The 24,387-nt window shown below is 42.2% G+C and overlaps 1 protein-coding gene across 1 annotated transcript in view; it reads right to left on the reverse strand.

The window, feature by feature from the left end:
* The window catches only part of RGS7BP (regulator of G protein signaling 7 binding protein), a gene marked incomplete at its 3' end in the record, with an annotated part of 99,501 nt that overhangs the window by 6,795 nt on the left and 68,319 nt on the right, over positions 1-24,387 (reverse strand). The window contains exons 3-5 of the mRNA XM_080933881.1: positions 20,928-21,058; positions 7,236-7,383; positions 2,733-2,803 (exon numbers count right to left, since the gene is read on the reverse strand). Coding sequence (XP_080790007.1) covers positions 2,733-2,803; positions 7,236-7,383; positions 20,928-21,058 — 350 coding nt within the window. The remainder of the gene's footprint in view (positions 1-2,732; positions 2,804-7,235; positions 7,384-20,927; positions 21,059-24,387) is intronic.

Below are 24,387 nucleotides of genomic sequence, written 5' to 3' on the forward strand. Positions count from 1 at the left end.
ATAAAAACAGACAGGAAATAAGCCAGAAAAGAAACAGATGGCTTTCTATAATGGTTTTCAACCAGTTAGAATTAGCTTTTGAGAACAAGGGTCTATGTGAAAGAACCGGAATAAATTTCCATGTGTCACCCCACTCCCTGCACACCTTAAGTCAGACCCGCATAACTCACTGATCACCAGTACCGGGACCTTCTGTGGTCATCTCAGTCTATGTAGTCAGAGGGGAGAACCTGGATGACTTCCAAAATGAATTGACTGGCACTGCCATATGTGTCTGTCAAAAATTGTCCCTGGAGATTGTTTCTCCTTCCCCCGGGGCCTGTCTGCACCCCCCTATTGTCACAGTTCCGCTCACTGACAGCACACTGGGCAGACGCCATGGTGCTAAGTGTCTGCATTTCTCCACAAGACGAGACGCCTGGAGTTCCAAAAGCCCTTTGCTTCAACGATTCTTTTTATTACTAGAATGTGACCGACCCTCTGAATAAATCAAATTCCTATTTTTCCAGATGGATTCATGATTTCCCACCTCGGATTATTTACTTGGGTGATTTCTTGTCTATGTTTTCCTGACACCACCACCCCTTGCTGTTGTTCTTTTACAGATCCATTGAAAACTCTCAAGACATTCTTATAAAATACAAAATGTTTCTATTATACCTTCTGTGACTGTGAAAGCTACCTAATTAAAGGGAAATGTCTGTTTCCCGTCATCACGGTTCCCCATGGCTGCCTGGAATGGCTCTGGATGTGGAAGAAAGTTTGAAGATGGGTTCACATGGAAAATACAGATTTTGTGGCACTCACAAAATTCAACTGGGCACCCTGGGAAGTTACCCTCCTGGGAAGCTCAGCAAATGCTTCAGTGAGAGGGCTGGGTAGTGTCCATGGGAGAGACTGCCAAACCTATCAGTCCTAATGTGTGCTCCACATGTAAAGTCCTAGAGTCCTATTCTCTGACCTCAAGACTGACTGGACTCAGGCAGGGCACATGATCTTTGCAGGATGAGGTCTACTTGCTGCTGCTTTGGAGTTGTAAGCAAGTTTGTGTGGACCAGCTACTAAAGCATAACATCAGTTTTCAAGCACAACAGCAAAGTGGTCCTGGGTTCATTTTTAAGACTTTATTTTATCTCTCCCATATTCTACTCAACAAACATCTCCTCGAAGTTGATTTTCCGTTGATTTGCTCTTTGTAAGGTTGATGATAGGCATGTGGCACGTACTGCCTCTCTAATGCTATGGAATATGGTCTCCCCACTCTCTGAGATTTCCAGAAGTCAAACCTCTTGCTTGGAGTCACGTGGTTGGGTAATGGCAGAGCCAGACTCTGACGTCAAGCCTAGCTTTGATTGAAGCCCTTCATCCTAAACCCACAGGTGCTTCTAGCAGCAGCTTTGTATGCATAGTCAGAGAACTCTCATGTTACTCATGTCTACTCCCTTCAGGGACTCTGAAGCTGGTTACGGGATGCGGAGCTTGGCCTCTGTGAGCAGGTTCTACAAGCTCACTTGGAATTACCTGTCCTGCCTTCTCCCCTGCCTCCTGTTCGGACCCCAGCCTCCAGCACGGGCAGCTTACGCAGTCCTAGCCTTTGTCTGGTGTTCTCGCCTGCCTCCACCTCTCCACCTTCTGCTGATACGATCTGAGCCAAGAGGTTCTCTAGCTCTACTGCCAAGTCCTCCCCCTCCTCCCTCCTCCTCACTCAGCTTCCCTTGCTCCCAGGCAGACAGTACACTGCCCTCCCTCCTGCACAAGCTTTCTTCAGTGGAAGCAGGAGGGGTTTTTCTCCCTTGCCTCTAAAGAGCGTTTCCCATCCTCTTGGTACCACTTTCTGAAGCTAATGTTTCACCCATGGCTGCTCTAGCTAAGTCTGCTTAATGTAAAGCACTTACTGTTCACTTGTGTGCACATCTTCAGTCCTAGAGTCCTGCAAAGATTACAAATGTTTCTTGTTTGTGCCAGGCAGTATTCTAACTCCAGGCTCCAGATGCAGGGCATCCAATAGTTAACAAAATCAGGACCATCGCTTATTCTAGTGAACATCTCTTTACAGGTCTCTGTCAGGTTGGACTCTGTATCCTGTGGACATGGACTACTTGAGTTCTAATCCATAGCCCAGTCATTCTACTACAAACGGTACAACTTTTGGTAAAACCAATTAACCCCTACATCTCAGCTCTCTGTAAAATAGAAAAACCCCAATAGAATCTCCCTAAATCATCGCTAGACTTCAATAGGAGTCTGGAAATTTAGCTCAGTGGTAGACTGATTGTCTAACATGTAACGCCTTAGGTTTCTTTGACCCCTAGTATGGGAGAAACAAACAAAAAAATGTAATTATATAAACCAACATAGCTGATACATATGAAGTACCCAGGACAGTGACACACCATGTGTTTCTAATGTGAATTAATTCTTTCTATTCTTTTTTAATATAATTAAGCATGTAAATGGGGGATATCTCTTCTCCAGTAGTCTATGAACCTCATGCAGATGGGAGCCGTGTCCTCTCATAGACACATCCCTGGTGGGGCTCTTTCCACAGGTCTGGCACAGATGTGGGCATCCTTTTGCAGGTGAGTATCTCTGCCTCCATCAGAGAAAACTCAGTCACCAAGACTACAGCTTCATCCGCACTCTAAGAAGGCATCCTCTCTTTGTGGGAAACCCTTGCAATGCAATTTCCAAGTTCAACAGGCCCTGCCTCAAAGAGAAATGCCAGGACTCACCTTGATTTTTCAGTGGTAAAGGCATTGTTTCCCTGAGTTTGCTAAGAAGGTTTTTCATTTCTCGCATGTCTCTGCAAAGTTGACAGAAAGAAAAATTAGCTGTATGTATATTTTCCAAATGAAGCCTCAAGCAAAATGTTCTATGGGATTAGTGATAGGTGGAATTTCACATCGAATTTTTATCAGTTTTAGTTTTTAATAGATAAATATTGAATTTACTTTGCTTTTACAGGAAAGAATATCAGATAGGATTTGGCTTCAGCCCTTGGCATCTCTGCTTTTAGTCTGGCCTGGCTGAATTCAGTGAAGAGTCTTTATAGTGAGGAGAGTACTATGGACCTACAGGGAGAGGCCAAGGGCACACAACTGGAACAGTGAGCTTCTGGGGAAAGTCAGGCTTCAAGATGGGTCACTGGGGCTATGGTCAGAGAGCTGTGCTCCAGTGCAGACTTCTTGCTGTCTGTTTTAAGTCTCCCCTTGATATGAGCAGGACTGAATGATAACAGAGCAATAGGTTGTTACTGCTCTCTTGTTGATGTTGTCATGTGGTCCTAGGCATCAAGCCCAGAGCCTCAAGAATGGCAGGGTGGTTCTCTATCAGTGAACTACACTCATAGCCTCTGTTTCTTTGAGAACAGGTCTCAGAGGATGGCCTTGAGTTTCTGGCTTTCCTACTTCAACTTCCTGAGTGCTGGAATGGGCTTGTTCCACCAGTGTTGACAAGGGACACATTCTGAGATATCCAGAGATGAGTTCTTTATAGTAGAGATGCTGGAAGAGAGGTCTTTGGAGGCCATTGACAACTTGAAGTCAATTTCCAGGATCTTCATGCTAGAAGAAATAGACTCCTAAAACTTGTCATTTGGCCTGTATATTTGCAGTGTAGCATACACTTGCATGCACACACACTTGAGTGCACATAAATGAACAGATAGATAAATTTTCTTAAAAATATTTGCTGGGGCAGAAAATTCTAACGTTGAAGTAAAGCTGGTTGTACAGAGGCAGGAGGATCAGAAGTCCAGGCCTGCCTGGACTAAAAAGTGAGTCAAGGCTAGCCTGAAGAACTTAGTGAGACCCTGTCTCAAAACAAAAAGGTAAGAAAAGGAACCCTCCCCCCCATGAAAGGTCTTATATTTACTGCTCATTTTAAGTTGAAAAAAGAACCACCATGTAATCTCAGATTTGAAATTTTCAGTCTGTTTCATGAAGCAACAGTATTCCACTGAGAAGTGTTGGAGGAGCACTGTTGGGAGAGCCACAGACCCAACCCTCACTCCAGTTTAGATCCAAGAGGAAGTTCAAGTCTCAGGCCCTGCTGGCTGGAAAAGAAAAGGAGGGCAGCCTGATGAGTGAATAGAAAGGACCCTTGGAACTTTGAGAATGAGGTCTAAGGCTGAGGCTGACGGAGTGTCACGGGCATGGCATGCAGACGAAGCAGAAGGAAGAGGTGACACAGTGTGGCATGGCCACCATCCATAACACTTCCACCTCAGGTCTCCAGCCAAGTTGGATCAGAGGAGAACTAAGCTGGAAAATGCTCTGTTATCACCTGTATCAAAGAATAGAACCTAATTGGGTTGGCTTGGTCAGCCACCATTGACTTGTTTTATTAAATAGTCTCTGCGTTTACATTTCAAATGTTATCCTCTTTCTCCCCATCCCCTTCCCCTCCCGTTGCCCCTATGAACATACTCCCTCACCCAACCACCCTCTCCCACCTCAGCACCTTGGCTTCCCCTACACTGGGAAAATGAACCTTCACTGGACCAAAGACCTCTCCTCCCATTGATGACAGAGATGCTATCCTCTGCTACATATGCACCTGGAGCCATGGGTCTCTCCATGGTTAGTGTTTTCATCTCTGGGAGCTGGGGTGGGTTTGTTTAGTTGATAATTTTGCTCTTCCCATGGCGTTGCAAATCCTTTCAGCTTCTTCAGTCCTTTTTCTAGCTCCTTCATTGGGGTCCCCATGTTTAGTCCGATGGCTAGCTGCAAGCATCCTCCTCTGTATCAGTATGGTTCTGTCAGAGCCTCTGAGGAGGCATCCATATCAGGTTCCTGCCAGTAAGCACTACTTGGCATCAGCAATAGTGAGTGGGTTTAGTGGCTGCATACGGGGTAGATCCACAGGCGAGAAACTCTAGATGATCTTTTCTCCAATCCCTGCTTCTCTATTGGTCCCTATATTTCCTCCCATGTGTCTTTTGTTTTCCCTTCTAAGAAGGACTAAGGCGTCCACATTCTGGCCTTCCTTCACTTCGAGCTTTATAAGGTCTGTGAATTGTTTCTTGGGTATTCCAAGCTTTTGGGGCTAGGATCTGCTTATCAGTGAGTGCATGCCATGTGTGTTCTTTTCTGACTGGGTTACCTCATTCAGGATGATAGCTTCAAGTTCCATCCATTTACCTAGGAATTTCATAAAGTCATTGTTTCTTATAACTGAGTAGTAAGTACTCCATTGTGTATATGTACCACAATTTCTGTATTCATTCCTCTGTCGAAGGACATCTGGGTTCTTTCCAGCTTCTGGCTATTATAAACAAGGCACCAGTGACTTTTAAAGAGCTCTACTAAGGAGTTAAATGCCAGCCCAGTTTAAGGCGCACCAAGTACTGTGCAGAAAGAATGGGAATACTGAAGAAGCTCACCCCTGCCTGCATTTCTTGCTGCCTGGTTCCAGCAGGCTTGCTTGGCTCCTTTGACCAAAATCTAGACTTACATTCTGGCCAGCAACATTGCCAACACGGCAAGAGACCCTACTCGACACTTACTGCCACGTTTGACTGACTTCTTAAAGCATGAAGTGTGGGTCTGACTGCTGTCTGAGGTGTATGAGAAGGAAATAGTTTTGCAGATGACTTTTATTGAGACCATGACTTTCTGACAGATGTACTCCCTTTCTCTGGGAGCAGAACAAGGAATCTTTTATTTTACAAATTAAGATACATAACTCTTTCATCATTTGTTCATACTTCTATAAAGCAGAGACAAACAAACTTTATTGTTTGAATTATTGGATAGCGAAGCTTATGAAAGTTATATTAATAGCACACAATTACCACAAATGCTCCAATTTCTTATAAACATGGAGATTTGGTAATTAGCTTTAGAATTATTTTACAACCACGATGGCTATAAATGCCGTTATGTTTTTTATTTCTAAAAATAAAAAATGAAATGTTTAGCATCATGTCAGTGACTCGGCCCCACACACAGAGAGAACAGAGCAGAATCAACCCAGGCTCATTCAGCTGCCTGGCACCAGCTCTGCGGACATTCATAGCAAGGGTTTAGGCTGTGTGAAGCTTACATATGGACCTCATCCACAGAGTGATGTTTTCACCATGCTGACGACCAGTAAGATGTCATCAGTTATATTCCAGGAGGGGAAAAGACCAGGTACTGTGAAAATCTGTGAATTGGTCAAAATGCTAAGCAGGCTATTCCAAATACCCCACATCTAAGAATCTACTGGAAGTATCTACATAATTTAGATTCTTCTGCCTTAAACAAAAGTGTGATTTAGGAACTGGCCAATGAGTGGATTGAGATAGTAATAATAGGTAATAGTAAAACTCTAAAGTTATTTTTTATTTTTAGTTTTGTATTTGGTTTCTTCTCATTTTAAGACAGGGCCTCCCAAATCCTGGGATCACAGTTGTGCGCTACCATTCCTGACTTGCTCTCATTTTCCATGGAGATGTGGCACTTTGGATGAGGGAGACAGGCAGAAGTCAAGGAGACTGAAAGTGCTGTAGACCCTGCTACTCTCTACTATAGGTAGGGTGAGGACTTCTTATGTGGTTTGAACATAAAACGGTCTCAAAAGTTTATGTGTTGAATGTTTGGTCTCAGCTGGAGGCACTGATAAGAGGTGGTTGGACCGTGAGGGGTCTGACCTAACTGGCAGGTTAGTGCACTGATAGATCAATTATTTGGTGGTGTTATTGGGAGGCAGGGAAAACTAGGAGGTGGGGTACAGTTGGAGAAAGGGGAAGAAGGGTCCTTGGAATGCTCAGAATGGAGTCTAAGGCTGATGGAGTGTCAAGAGTGTGGCATGCAAATGATGCAGGAGGAGGAGGTGGCCGTATGTCACCGGTGTGTCTTTGAAAGACACATCCTGCCTCCAGCCCCTTCGGCTTTTGCTCTGCTTCTTGGTTGTCAGGTGAGTAGGGTCTTCTGTTTTGGGCTCCCCAGCATCCTCTCAGGCTTAAAGGCAATGGAGCCAGCTGCTCACAGCCTACATCCCCTGAAGTCAGGAGCTCAAACAAACCATTCACCTTTGATTGAGCTCTTTTCTCATCAAATTTGTCATAGTGCTAGAGACCCAACTAACACATTGCTCTCTCTCCAGGTTTTCCTGTGCAGATTAGGTAAACTCCAAGTTCCTGCCAACCTACTCTGTCGGACCACATAAAATTTCTCGTGAATCTGAAATAGGGAACTTCAAGTACACGGAGTGGAGGAAGGGCAGTGTCCATCAGGATTCATCCCACTTACCTTTCGGTGTTTTCAATATCTGTGGCGACCTGCCAGGACTGCTGCTGGCTGTCTAGAGGGGATGACAAGGAGTCCTCCAGGGCAGGTGTTTCAGCATTCTCCTCAGTTTTGCTGTCCACACTCTTCACTCCCCCACTAGCTTCTTTTCCTAAGGAGAAGGTTTTTGGTAAGAAGAAGGGGGTAAGAAATCAGCAATGCAATTTCTCTACTCAGGATGTCATTATAAAGACTGGTATGCTTGGAGTCAATGCCTCATCAAGACCATTGTCTCCCTGTAGTATGAAGCAACTCTCTGTGTGTATATGTGTCCTTGTGTATATGTGCATGTGTGTGTGTGCGCATGCCTGTGTGTGTAAAGTATGCTCCTACAACATTCTGGAATGATAGCTGAAGTCAATACCACCTAAAGGTCAAAACAAGTTAAGTAAGGGCCCTACCTTTGATGAAGAGTTGCTTTGTAACCTGGCATGACTGACTTAGATCACCCTCTTGGGAGCAAGGATTTAGTCTATGAACATAAGCTGGGCTTTGCTCTCAGAGTGTCAGGGTCAGGAGAAGATGACACTCAGCAGGGAGAGTGGGAGCCTCCTGCTGTTCTCTCTGATCCTGGACACTGACTTTCTCAGGCTACTGCAGAGCAAGGACCTGCCTTCAATTTCCTTGGCTCTCCAGTCTCCTTTAACACAGCAGTCTATGTGAAGAAAACCCAGCCCTGTGATGCAGAAGTCCTGAGTTGATGAGGCAAATATTTATCAGCCGAAAGGCCTCGTCCTGAGTTCATGGCAAAGCACTGCCTAGCCTTAACTAAGACTTGTGCCTATGTGACTGGTCTCAAATAAATAAATCTCCTAACAACACTAAACATTGGTTCAACCATAAGGTGACATGAAGTTAGATGGCAGATTACAGTCCTTGGTCTAGGTGCAGACTTTGTCATAATCGTCTATTTTACCTTGAAAATATTTATAGCTACAGAGGAATATGACTGTGGAAATGACCCACAAGGTCAGAGAACTAGGCTTTCACCTACTCCAGTTTTCTTATTTGTTTATTTGCTCCTCAGTTATGTCCCATACAAATATTTTCTGAGTATGTTAAGTTCCAAACACTAGGCTTGATACTGTGTATATATGTGCATGTGTATGTGCACCCATTTGTATGTGTGCATGTATGTATGTGTGTGAATGCGCATGTTTGTGCATGAGTGTGTGTGTGTCTGCGTATTTACATGTGTATCTGTGTGTGTGTTTGTGTGAGAAAGAACCAAAGACTGGTTTTCTCCTTCTCCTCTTTCTCTTCCTTCCCTTCTCTGTTAGACAAGATCTTGTTATATAGCCCTGGATGTATGGGCAGCATGTAGCCCAGGCTGGCCTCAAACTCATGGCAATTCTCCTCTTTCAGTTTGCTGAGTGCTGAGATGGCAGATAGAAACCACCAGCAGACAATGGCAAACAAACAAACAAAACAAAACAAAACAAAAAAAAAAAAGATACAAATAACTGCAAAGCTGTTGCTTAACCATGCAGTCTGGAGAAAAAGGTATATCTGTGTTTTATACTATTTCACTTAACTTTAGATGAAATTTTCTAGAGAAATTGAAACTAGTGCTTATCACTGAGTGTTTATGATGTAGATGCTCTTATCCCGGTCTTAACAATGCTGGTTACAAATAAACTACTCACGGGAAAGATCTAACTATCCGGTAGGGACTGGTAATAGCTCCTTGTCTTCCATCCCCTAAGTTAGCAATACAAGGAAACTCAGACACACCAGGAAGTGGGAACTGTGCACCGTTCCTCAAAGCATTGCAGAGGGACCCTGGGGAGGTCAGGCCGAGCAGAAGCACAAGCTGCCTGATGGGAAGTTGTGATCCTTGGCCACGTGCTTTATGCTCATCCCCCCTGGGGTTTGTAGCTTGCCTGAGGAATCGCTTTTCCAATTTTATGGTATGCTGTTGGGTGGAAATTAATTGAGCACATATTTAGCAGGTTATCATGTCACAGTCAGAGGGCAATGGCCTCTTAAAGCCATTTGCATTTGCCTCCAGATACAAGAACAGTTGTCCAGTTGCCATCCACCTCTGGGCAGAGTTCATCCATGAAGACATGTGTGGAATGTACCTTCGATGGATTATTTCAGAGATCTGTGGGACAAAGGTTCTTAGCCTTTATGTGCCTCAGAATATGTGTTCTTCCCTCTCCTCCTCCCACCGTGCTCCCGATGAAGTTTTATTGGCTACACACAGAGATCTATGTTCAAATGAAGTTTCTCTGAAAACTCGATGGCATTGTTCTCTTGGCTTCTATTTATAGCTAGCGATGGCTTTTGTACATGCTCTATTTATGGATCTCTGAAAAGTTGTAGGGTATAATCTTTAAACTTTTGAATCCTAAAATGGTTGCTAAATATGTCTCTGCATGAATTTCTCTATCTTTTTTTGACACTTGATTAGGATTTACCCTTTATTTTGAAACATCACCGATAAGAGGACATCTATAATTATATGTGGATTTTACATACATTTATGACAAACCATTTAAATGTAAGCTGAAGGCCTTACTAATACACTTAATACTTGAGAGTGTATTCCCTAATGAATGAGGATGTGACGAATGAACAATGGCTCCGTGGGTAAGCAGTAACCTGCTGACCATGACTATAGCCCCAGCACTGAGAAGAGCATGTAGACAGAGCCTGGAAGCTCCCGCCTGACCAGCCTACCTGAAAGAGTGAGCTTGGGCTCAGTGAGAGAGAGAGTGTGGAGTGAATAAGGCAGACAGTGACATAGAAAGGCACTCAACACCCTCTACCAGCCTGGCATACATACTACACCTGTGTATAACACATGCATGCAACAGACACACAGGGAACATGCAAAAATAGAGAGGAAGACAGAATAAGGATGTTTTGTTATATTACCCCCAAATAATGATCACACCAAATAATTCTAAAGCTTTTGTTGAATAGAGCACCACACAACTGAATACATACAGTATGACTTTTGTCTCGTTGCTGCCTTTGTGCCGGACTAGCGGTGTCACACTCTGTTCTGCTTTCCTTCTGCCTTTGTGCCGGACTAGCGGTGTCACACTCTGTTCTGCTTTCCTTCTGCCTTTGTGCAGGACTAGCAGTGTCACGCTCTGTTCTGCTTTCCTTCCCAAGACCACACTTGTAGCTTCTGCCGCGAGTTGGTAGTAGCCCTACTCTAAGTGTAGTTTCAAAGGCTAACTCCAGCAGTTACAGAAACCCATCCTATGGTTTGAATTTGTTGCCTGGGTTTGAAGTGTTTTCGGATTTGACTTCTTTCTTTCTAAAGAATTTATCCTTTGAATTCTTTTGTTTCTTCCTGGATTTAAAAAAAAAAAAAAACCCTGTCTGGTTTCCTCTGCTCTTTTATTCTTATGAATTTCAATCTGAATTGCTTGCCAGTTTGGAAAAATTCTTTAACCTTTTTCATTTGCTTTTTAGAATTATGGGCGGTGTTCTGTGTTTTCCAGCCTCTACTTTCTCCTTAAAGTTAGTTGGAAAGGGCCATGTGACAGATATGAATAATGGAGTCTTCAAATTTCTTCCTAAACAATCCCCGTGTTTTCTAAGAGCTGGATAAATGTTCCACCCTAACCTTGACATCATTGGACTATGCCATAAATGAGTGAATTTATTGTTCTCATCTATTGAGATATGACATTATTTCATAAAGTAATTGCCTCACCCTCAGAAGCTAATACTGATTTATTATTTTCCTGAAATATTTTTCTGTGATTTTGATGAAAAAAGCTTTTTAACTAGGAACGGAAATATCCATATGTTTAGGTCAATATTTCTGTTCTAATTATGTCCCCTTTCTGTTGACATTAGATGGAAATGCAAGCATTACTTTAATCTTTGCTCCAGGCTCTATGTTAGAAGCTGGGAATATACGCAAGACCACCAAAGTCTACGAAGAACAACAGACAAGAAAACAGGAAATAAACGACAACTTTTATGTATGTGCCATCTTTAGCACCATGGGAATGCCCAAGGGACAGGAACCAGCCCAGACTTAAGGTGTCAGGAGCAGTTTCTGCAGGAAGTCAGATCTAAATTATGATCAGAAATGAAGTTCAGGGATGGGCGGAGGGGTGGGGGACAAGTGACTATCTGGGTACAATGAACAATATTATCCCAGGCAGAAGGATATGCAGAAAAGAAGATGTTTGTAGAGGTTCCACAAAGTGGTCTCATATACTTTGTGTGTGCTAGAATGGGGTATTGCTGGTGGTCTGTGAGAGGGAAGAAGTTATCAAGGTCACTTCGTAGATGTGATTTTGAGCTACATGAAGGACTTAGCAGAAAAGATAGTGCTCTATACACTACTCGATCAGTAACCTACTTAAGGTCTTCACCCCCAGCTTCCCTCCTTTGCTGGCCTGGTCTTGGAATGGGAGACTTGTTATATAATACCTGGTTGGGCTCCCCGTCCTGCTCTTAGGAAAGGGATCAGCATGCTTTCAAATGGTGACTTCAAAACCATATTTTGCTTTGCCTAAAAAGAGTTACTGTGCATCCAAAATAATTTCCTATTATGAAATGAAGAGTCCTGTCCCCTAAAAATCAATTTCAGGCCTCAGTGAACAAATCTTTGCTCGGGGGAGGGGACGGGAATGAGGACGAGAGCCTGCAGCGTGCCTTGAGACCATGCTCATCACTGTTTAGAACTAGGGCACTAAACTTTCCGTCACTTTCCTCAGGGTCTTGCAAAGACTTGCTTTCAGCTCCTTGGGAATTCACATGTATTTTTAGCCTGTTTATAGATAACATAAGAGGGATGGTTGAGAGGAAGTCAAGAGAAACCAACCATGGAAAGGAAGGCTGGATATTCTCATATTCGTTAGAAATGGTTAGTCTCTCAGGAGAAAGATCACATCATTCATGAGGCATCTTAAGAGAGCCACAGATCCTTACAAGTTCTAGGCATTGGCCAGAAGACTGGGTGGGGCTCTTTTGGTCACACCTACTCTGGAGATCTATTTTCTTTCCTTCTATTGATACTAAAATTCTTATATGAAAAAATATATTTTCATATATTACCCCTTTCCTAATTCCTTTTCTTCCACTGTTGTTTTCCTCTTTTCTTCAGCCTCCCAGTAATAGTCAGAGAGCATGCTGCCACTGACAGAGTTTCCTTGGAGGTCCTTAATCTGGCCTCCAGAGACCAGCAAGCCAATATTCCCCATGTGTGTCCCTCTGGGCAGGAATCAAAACAAATCATTCTTTCTGGAGTTCATGTTGTATCCCTGCTCTGCCATATCCTTGATGGAAGAGGCATATTTCCTGTGCCTTGTGTGCTCTGACACATCATCTGTTGGGACAGTCCTTACAGAAGAGGCTTTCAGGACAGCCTTTGTTCTGACTGAGTGGGAAGAACAAAATGAATACAGCTTCCATCAGAGGCACAGCTGCCTGTTCTGAGTGGCTCTCAGCCTCTCTGACTATGCACTGTGCAGAGAACTAAAGAAACTCAGGGCGTTTGCTAAGTAATCTACTTGCACCCTCTCTTGCTTTAGAAAGCATGCTCATGACAGTATATATTGGTTATACTTATTCTATAAATTGCTTATATATGTTAAAAATAATTTCAAGGCTTTTCTACATGATGATAAGTTGATGCTCATTGTACCACAAAGCATGTGGCAGAGGATAATGACTATACTAAACACGGGCTCCTTCAGTTCTGCAGAATCTGGACATGATGAGGCACCACCTCTGGTTCAGTGCTCACTGTCCTTCTCTGTCTTCACTGTGCCACTATGGTGCCCTCAGCTACCCCAGAGTAGCATCTCTCATGTTGGCCCTGGGTAGCAGGTTTCCCCAGAGCAGGAGAAAAACCGATTGAAAACACATGCATATGCAGGAGGCTTTGCTCCATCTCCAGCCTTTAGATCCGGGCAGAGCAGTGTGCAAGATGCATTTCCAATAAAACTACCTAACAGCAACTTTACCATAATGGGTGTTGGGGCTGAACCAGACAGTGCCTTACTATATGAAATTCAGTCATGTGGTGCAGACAGACACAGAGTAAGGGATGTTTTTAGGCAACCACTGGGATTATAGAATTTGGCTGTGTGTATATTCTTTAATCAGGACAAGCTTCTGGGTTCGAGCTCTTTTGTGTCTGTGGTGAAGTTGTTTCCTTTCTGCTATCCAGGTCAGATTCAACAATATGTCCTCAGAGAACTTTGGCTACTCCATCTAAAGTAGCTATTCCAGTCCACCTTATTACACTGTGTACTCGATTTCAATTATCTGCATATTTGGGAGTTTTAGAACATCTGATTGTCTATTCTTCTCATCTTTCTCCCTCCCTCCTTCCCATCCCCCCTCACCTCTCTCCTTCACCTCTCTTCCTCAGCTCCTTCTGTCCCTCTCTCCCTTATCTCTCCCTCATCTCCCCTAACCCCCCACTAGAATACATACTCCTTGAGAACAAGACCCTTACAATCTCTGTCACTGCAGGTTTTCAGATCCCAGAACAGTAGCTCATATATGACAGATGAACAATGGGTATTTGCTTAAAGAATAAATTCATGTTTTATTTTCTTAGAATTTCAATCACAGTTTCTATTTTAAGGTTTATTTTGGTTCATTTCTTCTAACTTGATGTTCTATTTCAGTATCAATTGCTCCTTCTTACACTGGAAAATAAAGAATTGACTTGTGGCTAAATTCTATTTTTGTCTTTTTATTGCTTGTTTCTTTCATTTGTGTGGATCATTTCCTTTGCATTTCTTAGCAAGATTCTGAATACACTGGATTCTCCTGCCTGTAACCCATTCCTTCCTGTCTTGGTTCATCCTGTATTTCACTTGTATTGTTAATTTCCAATAGTACATACACCTGGAGTAATCAGTTCCCAGGGTTCCAATAAAGTTCTGAATAAAAGATTTTTCAATATTTAACATTCTTTCTTTTCCCATTTTTGTAATGACATCTACATATTCTAAAATCTGAATTTACTACAACAGTACATTTCAGGGAGGAATCCATCCCATCCTAAAGAGGTGGGAGTAGGGGAAGGGTGCTGCTGGTGGTGAGGAGGTGGCCTGCCTTCACATGACCTGGGGACACTTTTTATGTAAGCTGTGACTGAGAGGCAAGTAGAGTCAGAGAGGGCTAATGACAGAGCAATTTGAGACGAGGTTGGACAAACCAAATTCATACAAAGGAGCCCTTTTCAGAATGGGTAATGACTGAGTTGGGAAGAGAAAGTGAGCAGAAAATGGTGGTCAAAGAGAGCAGGATCTTACAGCCCCTTAGCAGACTGCCCCCACTTTCTGCTCTCAGAATGAATGAACCCATAAGCTCATTTTCTACAGTGGCAGGAAGCAGGCATTAGGCGGTCAGCATAGTGCCCATAATTGGTGGTAAGAAGAGATTTCTAACCTCTGCAGGTATGAGAAGAGGATGAGCCTTTTTCAGTATTAGCATAGAGACGGAATCACACGAAGCCGTACTCCAATTTACAGCTTAAAAGTGTTAGAATATCAAAGTACAAAATGACAAAATTATTCCCATCTGTCATCTTCCTATAGAAATGCAGCTCTTCAGAGCCATGGTTCTACCTGATAGAACCCAATAATGTTTATTAAATGGAAGTATTTACCTCACATAGCCATAACTTACTTTCGTTGGCTATGAAGAAGAGACATCATCTTATGAATATTTTTCTTCATTTAGTTGGCAAAAATATGATCTTGCAAAGCATAAAATATTTCTAAAGGCCTTGAGCCAACCAGACATATGAGATAGCAAAATTCATATACAAAGAGTAGAGAGTAACAAGAAGCTACAGAAATGCTGTTGAGACTAAGGACGAAGAATTTGTTTAATTGGAGGAGGACAACCTTCATTATTAAATGCAAGCTCACTGCGGGAACTCTAAAATGACATGGGGAATACTTTCCCAGGGACAAATAAAAAGCCACACTCTTAACTCTCGAAATGACCTTGTAAGCCCCCATTCTCTAAAGAGTAAACTTACACTCTGATAACCTCATACAAGAATAAAATCGAAATGAGATATTCACTAGTATATGGGCCTCAGGTAGGGAGCTGGGGGGTGCACAGATGTAAGCTTAAGCTACATGTGCAGACTGCAATTAAATAATTTAGTTTCAGTGTTTAATCCTAGGCCAACGTTGACAGGAGGATCTTCTAAAAAGCCACTTAGAAACTCAGTTACGACATCTCCTTTACTTGACAGAAGTGATTTGTCGAAGCATCCACACAGAGGGAAAAGAAAGGAGCTCACCTAAAGATTGTGAAAACATCAACTTCTATTATAACATTAAAAAAAAAAAAAACAAATCCAGTCAGGCTTCTGAGTAGGAAGATAGTATGAGTTCTGTAAAGAGTCACCTGGAAACTCTAGAAGCTCCCTGATGTCTGAGAGGGGGTGCGGCAGAGGTAGGGTAGAGAGGAGAGAAGATAAGGCAGTGCAGCTGGGGCATTCACACAGTGCTAGAGTGAGTGTTTGCGTAGCTTACAGAGGCCCTGGGTTCACACCTAGTGCTGAAAAGGAGTAGGGGAGTAATAGGGGAGTATTAAGAAGCCTAGTGGGTGTTCTCTGTTGAGATCATTCCCTAGCCTGAAACTATAATGCGGGTACCATGGCTCGGATAAACAATATGTCTTGGGAAAATCATCTGCCACCTTACCTCGCAGAGTTGGATGAGTAAATGGTCCTCCCAGGTTTTACTGCATGGCTCCTTCAGATCTATCCACATATCTCCTTACATATCTTGATTTGAAGTTCTTTTAGAACAGAGCTGGCTACGCATCTCCCCCACATTTCTTATCTCCTTTTCCCTCATACTGCAGTAGTTTTCTCAGAATTGACGACCCCTATCCGTCTACTTTTATAGTACCAATTCCAAGTTTCAGAGACATACCATATGTCTTAGTAGTCCCAAATCTTCTCTTAAAGCTTAATACTCATGTGCTATAGTCTGTGAAACATTGTTTTCTTCAATTAATTTCTAGTATCTATGGTCACTGGGGTCAAATATTCTTCTTCTTCTTAACCCACAGTACCAAGAGAGCCCACAGCCGACTTTATATGCATATTGTGTGCTAGCTGGAGGTTTTTTGGGTAGACACAAGCTACTTCACAGCTACCAATGAAGCAAGAAAGAACAAAACTCAATGACACCAGCTGACATTTTCTATGTTATTTTAGTAGCAGGAATGTGATTTCATACACAAAATAAACAAGACAGGAATCCAAAATAGCGATGTAGAATTAATTTCTTAGTTTCAACACAGGGATTAATAGAAAAAAATAGAAAGGATGCATTATGCAGAAATAGGGTAGGAAATTTCAAAATGCTTTCTTTAATGAAATCACTCCATCCCTTATTTAAATGCTGGTAGTGTTTTATTTTGCACTCAAAATATTTCCAGGAAACTTCTCAAATACATAGTTTTATGCATATGAATCTAGTGTTGCAATTTCTCTTGGTGCCTCGTGACTTATCACCAACATAGGATTTAACCGAACATATTTCTGTTTTTTTAATAACTGGAAATTTCTCATGAAAAGCAAACAGTTCCTATGATCGCCTTGGCTCTATGAGTACAGTGCTAGCTCTCGCATGTCTGAGGACACTGTGCGTGTGCCATGGGAGAAAGAGTATGCATTCTTTCCCAAGGAGTGACCGTGTATGGGCTGCTCATCACAGATGTCATCAAATACTCAGTCGAGTCAACAGCACCCACTACTGTGATCACAGATGTCATCAAACACTCAGTCGCCTGGAACTCACTCTGTAGTCCAGGCTGGCCTAGAACTCAAAGAGGTCCACCTTCCTCTGACTCCCGAGTGCAGGGATTAAAGGCATGTATCAACATCAGTATTTTAAAAGGACTTTAGAGTAATCCAAAATTCAAGAAGAAATTAACCTCACATATAGAAAGTCAACTACACTAGCTGTTCTCTTTTCAGGAGCTGTGGTTAGCAGGCTGGCTTTAGAGCAGAAGATGGGGTTCTTTGCCTCACTTGTTTGTTTCCTGTTTTCTTTCTGGGTCTTTATTTTAAAGGTGATAATTTCCAGCTCCGTAAATCTTGTCTTCATACAACATGATTTCACTCTTTATAACTGGTCAGAACATTATTTTCTATGTATGCACCATTTTCATTATCCATTCATTGATTGATGGGCACCTAAGTGGATTCTATGTCCTAGTTATTCTGATCAGCATGATGGAATCTCACTGCAGTTTTAGCTTGCATTTTCTTGATTGCTTACAATATGGAACCATTTTTCATATATTAGGCCCCTCCTCCAAAGCCTTGTTATGTAGATAGGACGACCTTGCTGCAACCTGCTTTTTCTTCCTAAACATTTATGCCACTATTTCTTCTGTTTATTCTTTTCGTTTGTTTGAGAATTTCTCATTTGTGTTCCCTTCCTACCAATCCCTCCTCTACACTTGACCATGACCTTTCCCTTACAGTCTTATGTGATCTTTTATTAAGGCTCATGAAGCCCACCTCGTGCTGCCAACACATACCTGGATATAGTGCCATCTGCTGGAGCATGAGCAGCCTCTCAGAGGAGCTGGAGTTCAAGAGCCCTTTCATTCAGGGACTTGGCCTGGCTTGATATTGTGCAGGTCTTGTGCATGTAGTCATGGCCATTGTGAGTTGGTTCCCTACTTCTACTGTACGGGCTCTGGAAAGCTCACTCAGGCAGAAAGGTTTGGTAGGATATGTCTCTATCCACTGAGCTACTGTGCTGCCATCCCCTAGTTATGAACTTTAAACTAAGCATGTTTACGTCCACAGATAACCTTGCTGAGAGCTTGATGGTAATTTCATTGAATGTAGGAATCAATTTGGTGTTCTTTGATTTCTTCCATTTTATAATTTTGGCTATAGATCCTGGTAAGATTTTTAGATTTAATAAATGTTCAGATAAACATAATTAATAATAATTAATTGCACCACATTTTTAATTTGGGTGACTACGTGTTCATGGCTACCATATAGAAATATTGCTTTTGGAGGCTGACTTGTATTCTTTGACCCTGCTGAGAATAGTCATTATTTCTAAGAGTATTTTCATGGACTCCTTGTGACTTAGGAAATAATTCTTTTTTTTCTTAATAGCATGATGACTATAGGTGCTGGAAGCTTCAGTGCTATCTTAAATAAGATTGGCTAGTGGATGATGCTTGTCATCTCAGCACTGTAGAGACCAAAGAGGATTGCTATGAGTTCAAAGTCAACTCAAGCTACTATTCACTCACTCACTCATTCATTCATTCATTCATTCATTTGTAGTTCTCTGAGTAGAACCTAAGGTTTAGGCAAGAGCTAGACCACTAAGCTATACCCCAGCTTTATTTATTTATTTATTTATTTATTTATTTATTTATTTATTAAGGAAAAGTCAGAAAGAGAAGCTACACAAACTGACAATAAACAGGAGGCGAGGATGGCAAAGGCTGAGATGGCCTGCCTTTTCTCCGTTCTGAGAACACATGCAAGGGAACGCCCGAGTAAAGGATTTCTTCTAATCCAAAGACAAGAACGAGCAAGGAAGAGCTTCTTTTCAAAAGCTAATTGTGGAGCTGAGCATGCAGCTCAGTTTTTAGGGTGCTCATCTAGCAAACACCAAGTCCTGAACTGGAGCCCCTTCACCACATAAAGCAGAGGTGGAGGTGTGCTTTGTTAACCTTAATGCTTGTAGAGGTGGGGGCGGGAGAATAAGAACCTCAAGGTTCTTCTCAGCTACATAGGAGCTGGAGGCCAGTCTAGGTTACACATTACTCTACTTAGAAAACCAAAACAAGGACTAAAACCAGGAGCAGGAGCCCATACAGTATAACAGAGGCAGATCTGAAAAAACAAGGCCGTCTTTTCCCAATGGTGGTGGTTTGAAAACAAATGATCCCAATAGGTTCATGCATTTGAATGGGTTGTCATGTGGGAGGGAGTATTACTATTTGAAAGGATTAAAAGGTATGGCCTTGTTGGAGAAAGTGTGTCAACCTGAAGGAGAACCTGGAGGTTTTAAAAGTCCATGCCAAACCCAGTGTCTCTTCCTCTCTCTGAATACAGATCAGGATGTAAATCTCAACTACTTCTCTAGCACCATGCCTGCCATGCTCCCATCCATGATGATAAGAGACAAAACCTCTAAGAGTGAAAGCAAGGTCACAATTATATGCTTTCTTTACAAGAGTTGCTTTGGCCACGGTGTCTCCTCACAGCAATAGCACAGTGACTGAGACACCAACCTATCCAAACAATGCAAAGAATGAATACACTGACCGGCATGTGTATGTGTGAGTGTAAAATCTGTTTTATTGCCACGTGCCTGAGAACTTGATTCTTAGATAAGGCATCAGGAGTGTTATGAGGCTGATTTGTCTAAATGTACCCTTTGTTATTAACCAAAGGAGTGAAGAACATACTCCCTGAGGAAAGGGAAATAACACTCATGTATTGAGAAAATGCTATCCAGTCTTGGGACCACTGCAGAAAAACTTGCGTTTTTAGTTCTTTTGTATGCATATGCACACATAAATGCATACGGAAAATTAGATTTTTCACTACTAAATTATCAGGTCAATGTTGTCATCAAACTGCAATACCCACTTGATTTCAAATCTTTAACTGCTTCATTGTCTGGTTTCTCCACCCAGCTTACGAACTTCCTCATCTTCAATCTGAAATCATTGGCACAGTTCTCAGTTCCCACTTCCCTGACTCAAAGTATGAAAAGTGCACACTCAGGGGAGTCCCAAGGAATTCTCCTTTGATGAATTAAAGAGAAGACGTAAGTCAGATACTTTAGCAATGGAAGACAAGCCGCCTTCCTCTCTAGTTCCTCCTACCCTGTCCTACATAGACTGGTTGGATGAAACAGACTCCGAGTGTCATGAGCCGGCCTTAATTGCTTAAGCTAGTCAGTGAAATTCCAGCCCTCCATGACTCAAGAAAAAAGGTGTTCCTGTTAGAACGAAGCCCAGATCGTTTGTTTTATAATTGGAAGGAGTTTCCTATCCGCTATGAGTCAAATGGTGTATATAGATGATGACCAGGGCTGTGGTGGTCAGTTTGCTAATGGGGAGGGGAACTTGAGAGGACAGTCCATTCCTCAAAGACAGCCCCACTCAGAACAGGCGTCGCGAGTATGATCAAGGCATGCTGAGGCTGTAGCTACCAGATACGTGCACTGCTGAAGCCCGTACATTCCATTTATAGCTTAAGGCCGGGAGTGAGACTTGCTACTGCTCACGCCTCCCTATAACCCATTGAGCTCCCTCCTGTTTGGAAGACACTGGGACACAGCATGCCATTTATCTCCTTACAACATTTCATTTAGAGAAACTGGGCTCTCGGAGAACATTTACTATTCCACTAAGATCTTTGCATATCTTTGCAGCCTTTGTAGATTCTAGTGTAAGTCACATTCACAACGCAGTGAACTGGTAGGTACATTGGAGGACAGTTTCTACCGAGGTTTCAATCCTCACGTGTTCAGAGAGCAGCGAGGTAGGCTTTCTTGATCAGTTCACATATCCTGTTTTTTTGAAGATTTGAATTCCTTCTGCTCATGCGCCCAGGCCAGTACCTGGACACGTGGCCCAAGGTCAGCTCTGCTTACTCTCTCTCTGTGTTTCTGGTGTCCCATTGGTGCGTACCTTTCCGATGGAACTGAAGAGACCCCAGCAGACAGATGGATTTCAGCATCTCCGCTGTGTACATCTCCAGGCAACACTGCAGCTGGATGTAAAGCCGGCAGATTTCGGGATGGATCTCACCATCTTCCGGGCTGCAAATAGAACGAAAGAGCAAAGCTACGGTCAGTTACAGGACTCGGCTATCAGCCCTTTGTCTCAGCTCTGAGAAGGGAAAACGCTCAATAAAATGCCCTGGAAGCCTGAAGTCTGAAATACAGGGCTTCATGCTTTCAAGCCAGAACCACCCTGGTGGTTCTTACATAAGTGTCCTTCTGAGCACCAGCGCTCACCCTCCCTGCCTTGGCAGCGGCTTCTGCTGGGAGCTTAGAATCATAAACGCTTGAAGTAATTGAGAATATCAGACATTTTCAATTTAGCCGTGGGAAGAAATTTCCAAAATACGCTTAAAGCATAATACTCTCCTAGCTTCAAAGAGGGCTGGAAAACCCCTGTTCCTAGATGGACTAGCATGGTCTGTTCAATTAACATTCAGAAGACATTTTTAATATCAGGGCCCCAGCCTAATATGATTAGAGAGCCAATTTTCAAGTTGGTTTTTTTTAAAATCGAGGTTATTGTTTTAGTCTAACATATATTATTTTGTTGTTTGCTGTGCCTAATTAGTGGAAACCCAAATGTTTTTAATGATAAAAATAAATATTTTATGAAAGAAGAGAAAAGTAATAAAGTTACAATAGGTATGCGAGGCAATCTAAGTCTACATGAATTTAAAGTCGTAGAGTTTTTCTTTTTAAATTCCATATGTAAATATGATAAAAACATGGAGTGATCATTTTTGGTTTTTGAAGGAGAAAATTCATATGTGAATAAAATAAAACTATTCATATTCAACCAGAAGAGCATGTTTGGATGATATAAACTAAAAGCATGCATTTATAGATCAATTTGAGCTTTAAAAAAGCCTAAAGGTGAATCCTGTTAATTCCCAATGAATTATCTTTATTTCTGTCTTTGCTCATTTAAAATAGAATAAAATCTAATTAAATGCTGTAGCATTTAGGATCGATTTCTGTGTAAAGTGGGCCAGTGGCAAACTTTAAGGTTAATTACCAAGTTAAAAAAATTCACTTTGATTTTAAGTAAAAAAAAAAAAAAAAAAAAACTTATGTACCAAGAACTTGACAGTGAAAATTAGTTTTCATTTTCAATACTATTTTATAGGCAGAGAAGAGTTTATCTAACCATATGGCTTATATAACTCAGAAAAATGCAAAAATCTCAGCCTCCAAGCCGTGACGCCTGCACAGTCATCCTGGGTCTTTCAGGGTCAAATAGCGCAAACCGCATCCCAGAAACTGCTGTGCAAAATTTGTCTTTATCTGGAAGTTATGAACGCCATCTTGTTTCTGTCTAATTTGTCTCATATGGAGCCAGCCTTGGACCAGTGTCTGAAGCAAGTGAACTCCCACAAAAACCTCAGGCATCTTTCACTCTCAAGTCACCAGAAGTTTCCCCTACGCCACACTGCCCCACTACATACATCTAAACACATACCCCCACCTCACATCTCTCCTTCTCCCTCCCTCCCTCCCTCCATCCCTCCCTCCCTCCCCTTCCTCCCTCCTTCCCTCCCTCCCTCCCTCCCTCCCTCCCTCCCTTTCTCCAGCCCTCCCTCCCTCCCCTTCCTCCCTCCCTCCCTCCAGCCCTCCCTCCCTCCCTTCCTCTTCTCCCCTCCCCCCTCTCCCTCTCTCTCCCTCTTAGTCTCTCTCTGTCTCTCTGCCTCTGTCTGTCTGTCTGTCTGTCTGTCTGTCTCTCTCTCTCTCTCTCTCTCTCACACACACACACACAAACACATAGATTTTTTTATTGCCTTTAGTCTTTAGAAATTTCTCTGTGTCCCATATCTTAATGGTGCTGCCAAATTCTGAAGAAAAAACCCCAATAAAACGTTACCCAAATAACAGAAAAAAAAGTAATCCTGGTGTGATATTCATCTTTTTCTGAAGGCAAGGCAGAAGGAGAACATTCAAAGGCAAATATTTTTTTTATGTTGTTTAACCATCTTGATCACAGTTGCCTATTATTTATCTATTTATGACATTGTTTGTGGGAGCTCATATGCAGATTAAAGAAAAACAGGAAAAGAAACAAACTTTATACTAACTCTGTTACATGATTTGTACATTTATGACAGAGAAACTGGCCAATACAATGTCACTCCAAGCCACAGGATCTTATATTTAATAGAGCAAAAGAGGGGCCAGGGGGGATTTTTTCCAGAAACTCTATCATATTATATACCTTTTGAACCAGCACTTTTTATTATTTTGCAACTAGAAAGAAAAGCATGTGTTGTCTGAAGAAAAGCAAGTCAGAAGAGAGACCAGGATGTTTAAATCAAATTGTTTTCAAGGGGATCATCTGACAGTGTCTCAAATTCATGAAGGCTTTCTAGAAGCTGGGATCATTGTGCCCTTCACAAATATTATGGGAGGGAATTGAGCAAGTCTAGCAGAAAAAAACAATGTGTCTGATAAAATTAACCTTTGCTAAAACTTCACTATGAATTTCTGTGTTAAAAAGCACACACATTCTCATGTATTACTCTTCTATGTCTCAGAGAATGTCCTAAAAAGCAGTAGAAAAGCTAAGACATTGTTGTTTTTCTGTTCTGCAATGCCTAGAGCAGCGTGCATTAGCTTCTGCGCATGAGCCGTTTATTCCTTCCATTTTAGAGCCTTCAAGCACATGGCTATTGCTTTTCCGCACAAAAGACACATTATTCAGTGGTTACAATGTGACTAGTATTGCAAACAGTAAATTGAATGCAGTATCAACAGCTAAACAGGGTCTTATGTAACCCAGGCTGGCTTCAGACTCTCAGTAGCTAAAGCTGGCCTTGAACTCTTTACCCTTCTGCTTCTGCCTCCTGGGGCAGGAATGACAGGCAAGCACCAGGACTCCTCAGTTCATGGGAAGCATGACTACTACACTAGTATTAATATTAGCAAATTTATTGTATGCACTCAGTGCTTTCATGCTGACCTGGGTAGCTCCCAAAATTCATGTTGACTCATTTAGGAGTCAAGTTGGCTGATGCTTGCAATTTCAGAAAAGCTGTATGAGTTGTTGGCTGGACAGAAGGATGAACCAGCAGCTGGGTGTACAATAAAGCAATGTATACAGAATAAAATACTAGTTGTGGTCTTTAGCTGGTGAGTGGGCACTTACTCTGCTGAGGATTTACCTGTGTGCAAATAGCCACATGGTGTAAATGGGACCAAACAACTGGGAAGCATTACAGCTGTTAAGTCAAGCTTAGGGTTTATGCTGGGCATTTGCGTGAGGGTAAGTCTTGGCCCTAAATTTATCTGCTCTTTTTATTGTTGAAGTTACCAGACTTTGATGGTCTTTTGAATCACTAATAACTTTCAGAAAATTAGTGAAATGTATGTTGCTT

This window comes from Micromys minutus (genome assembly GCF_963924665.1).
Source record: "Micromys minutus genome assembly, chromosome: 20".
NCBI classification, from domain to species: domain Eukaryota; kingdom Metazoa; phylum Chordata; class Mammalia; order Rodentia; family Muridae; genus Micromys; species Micromys minutus.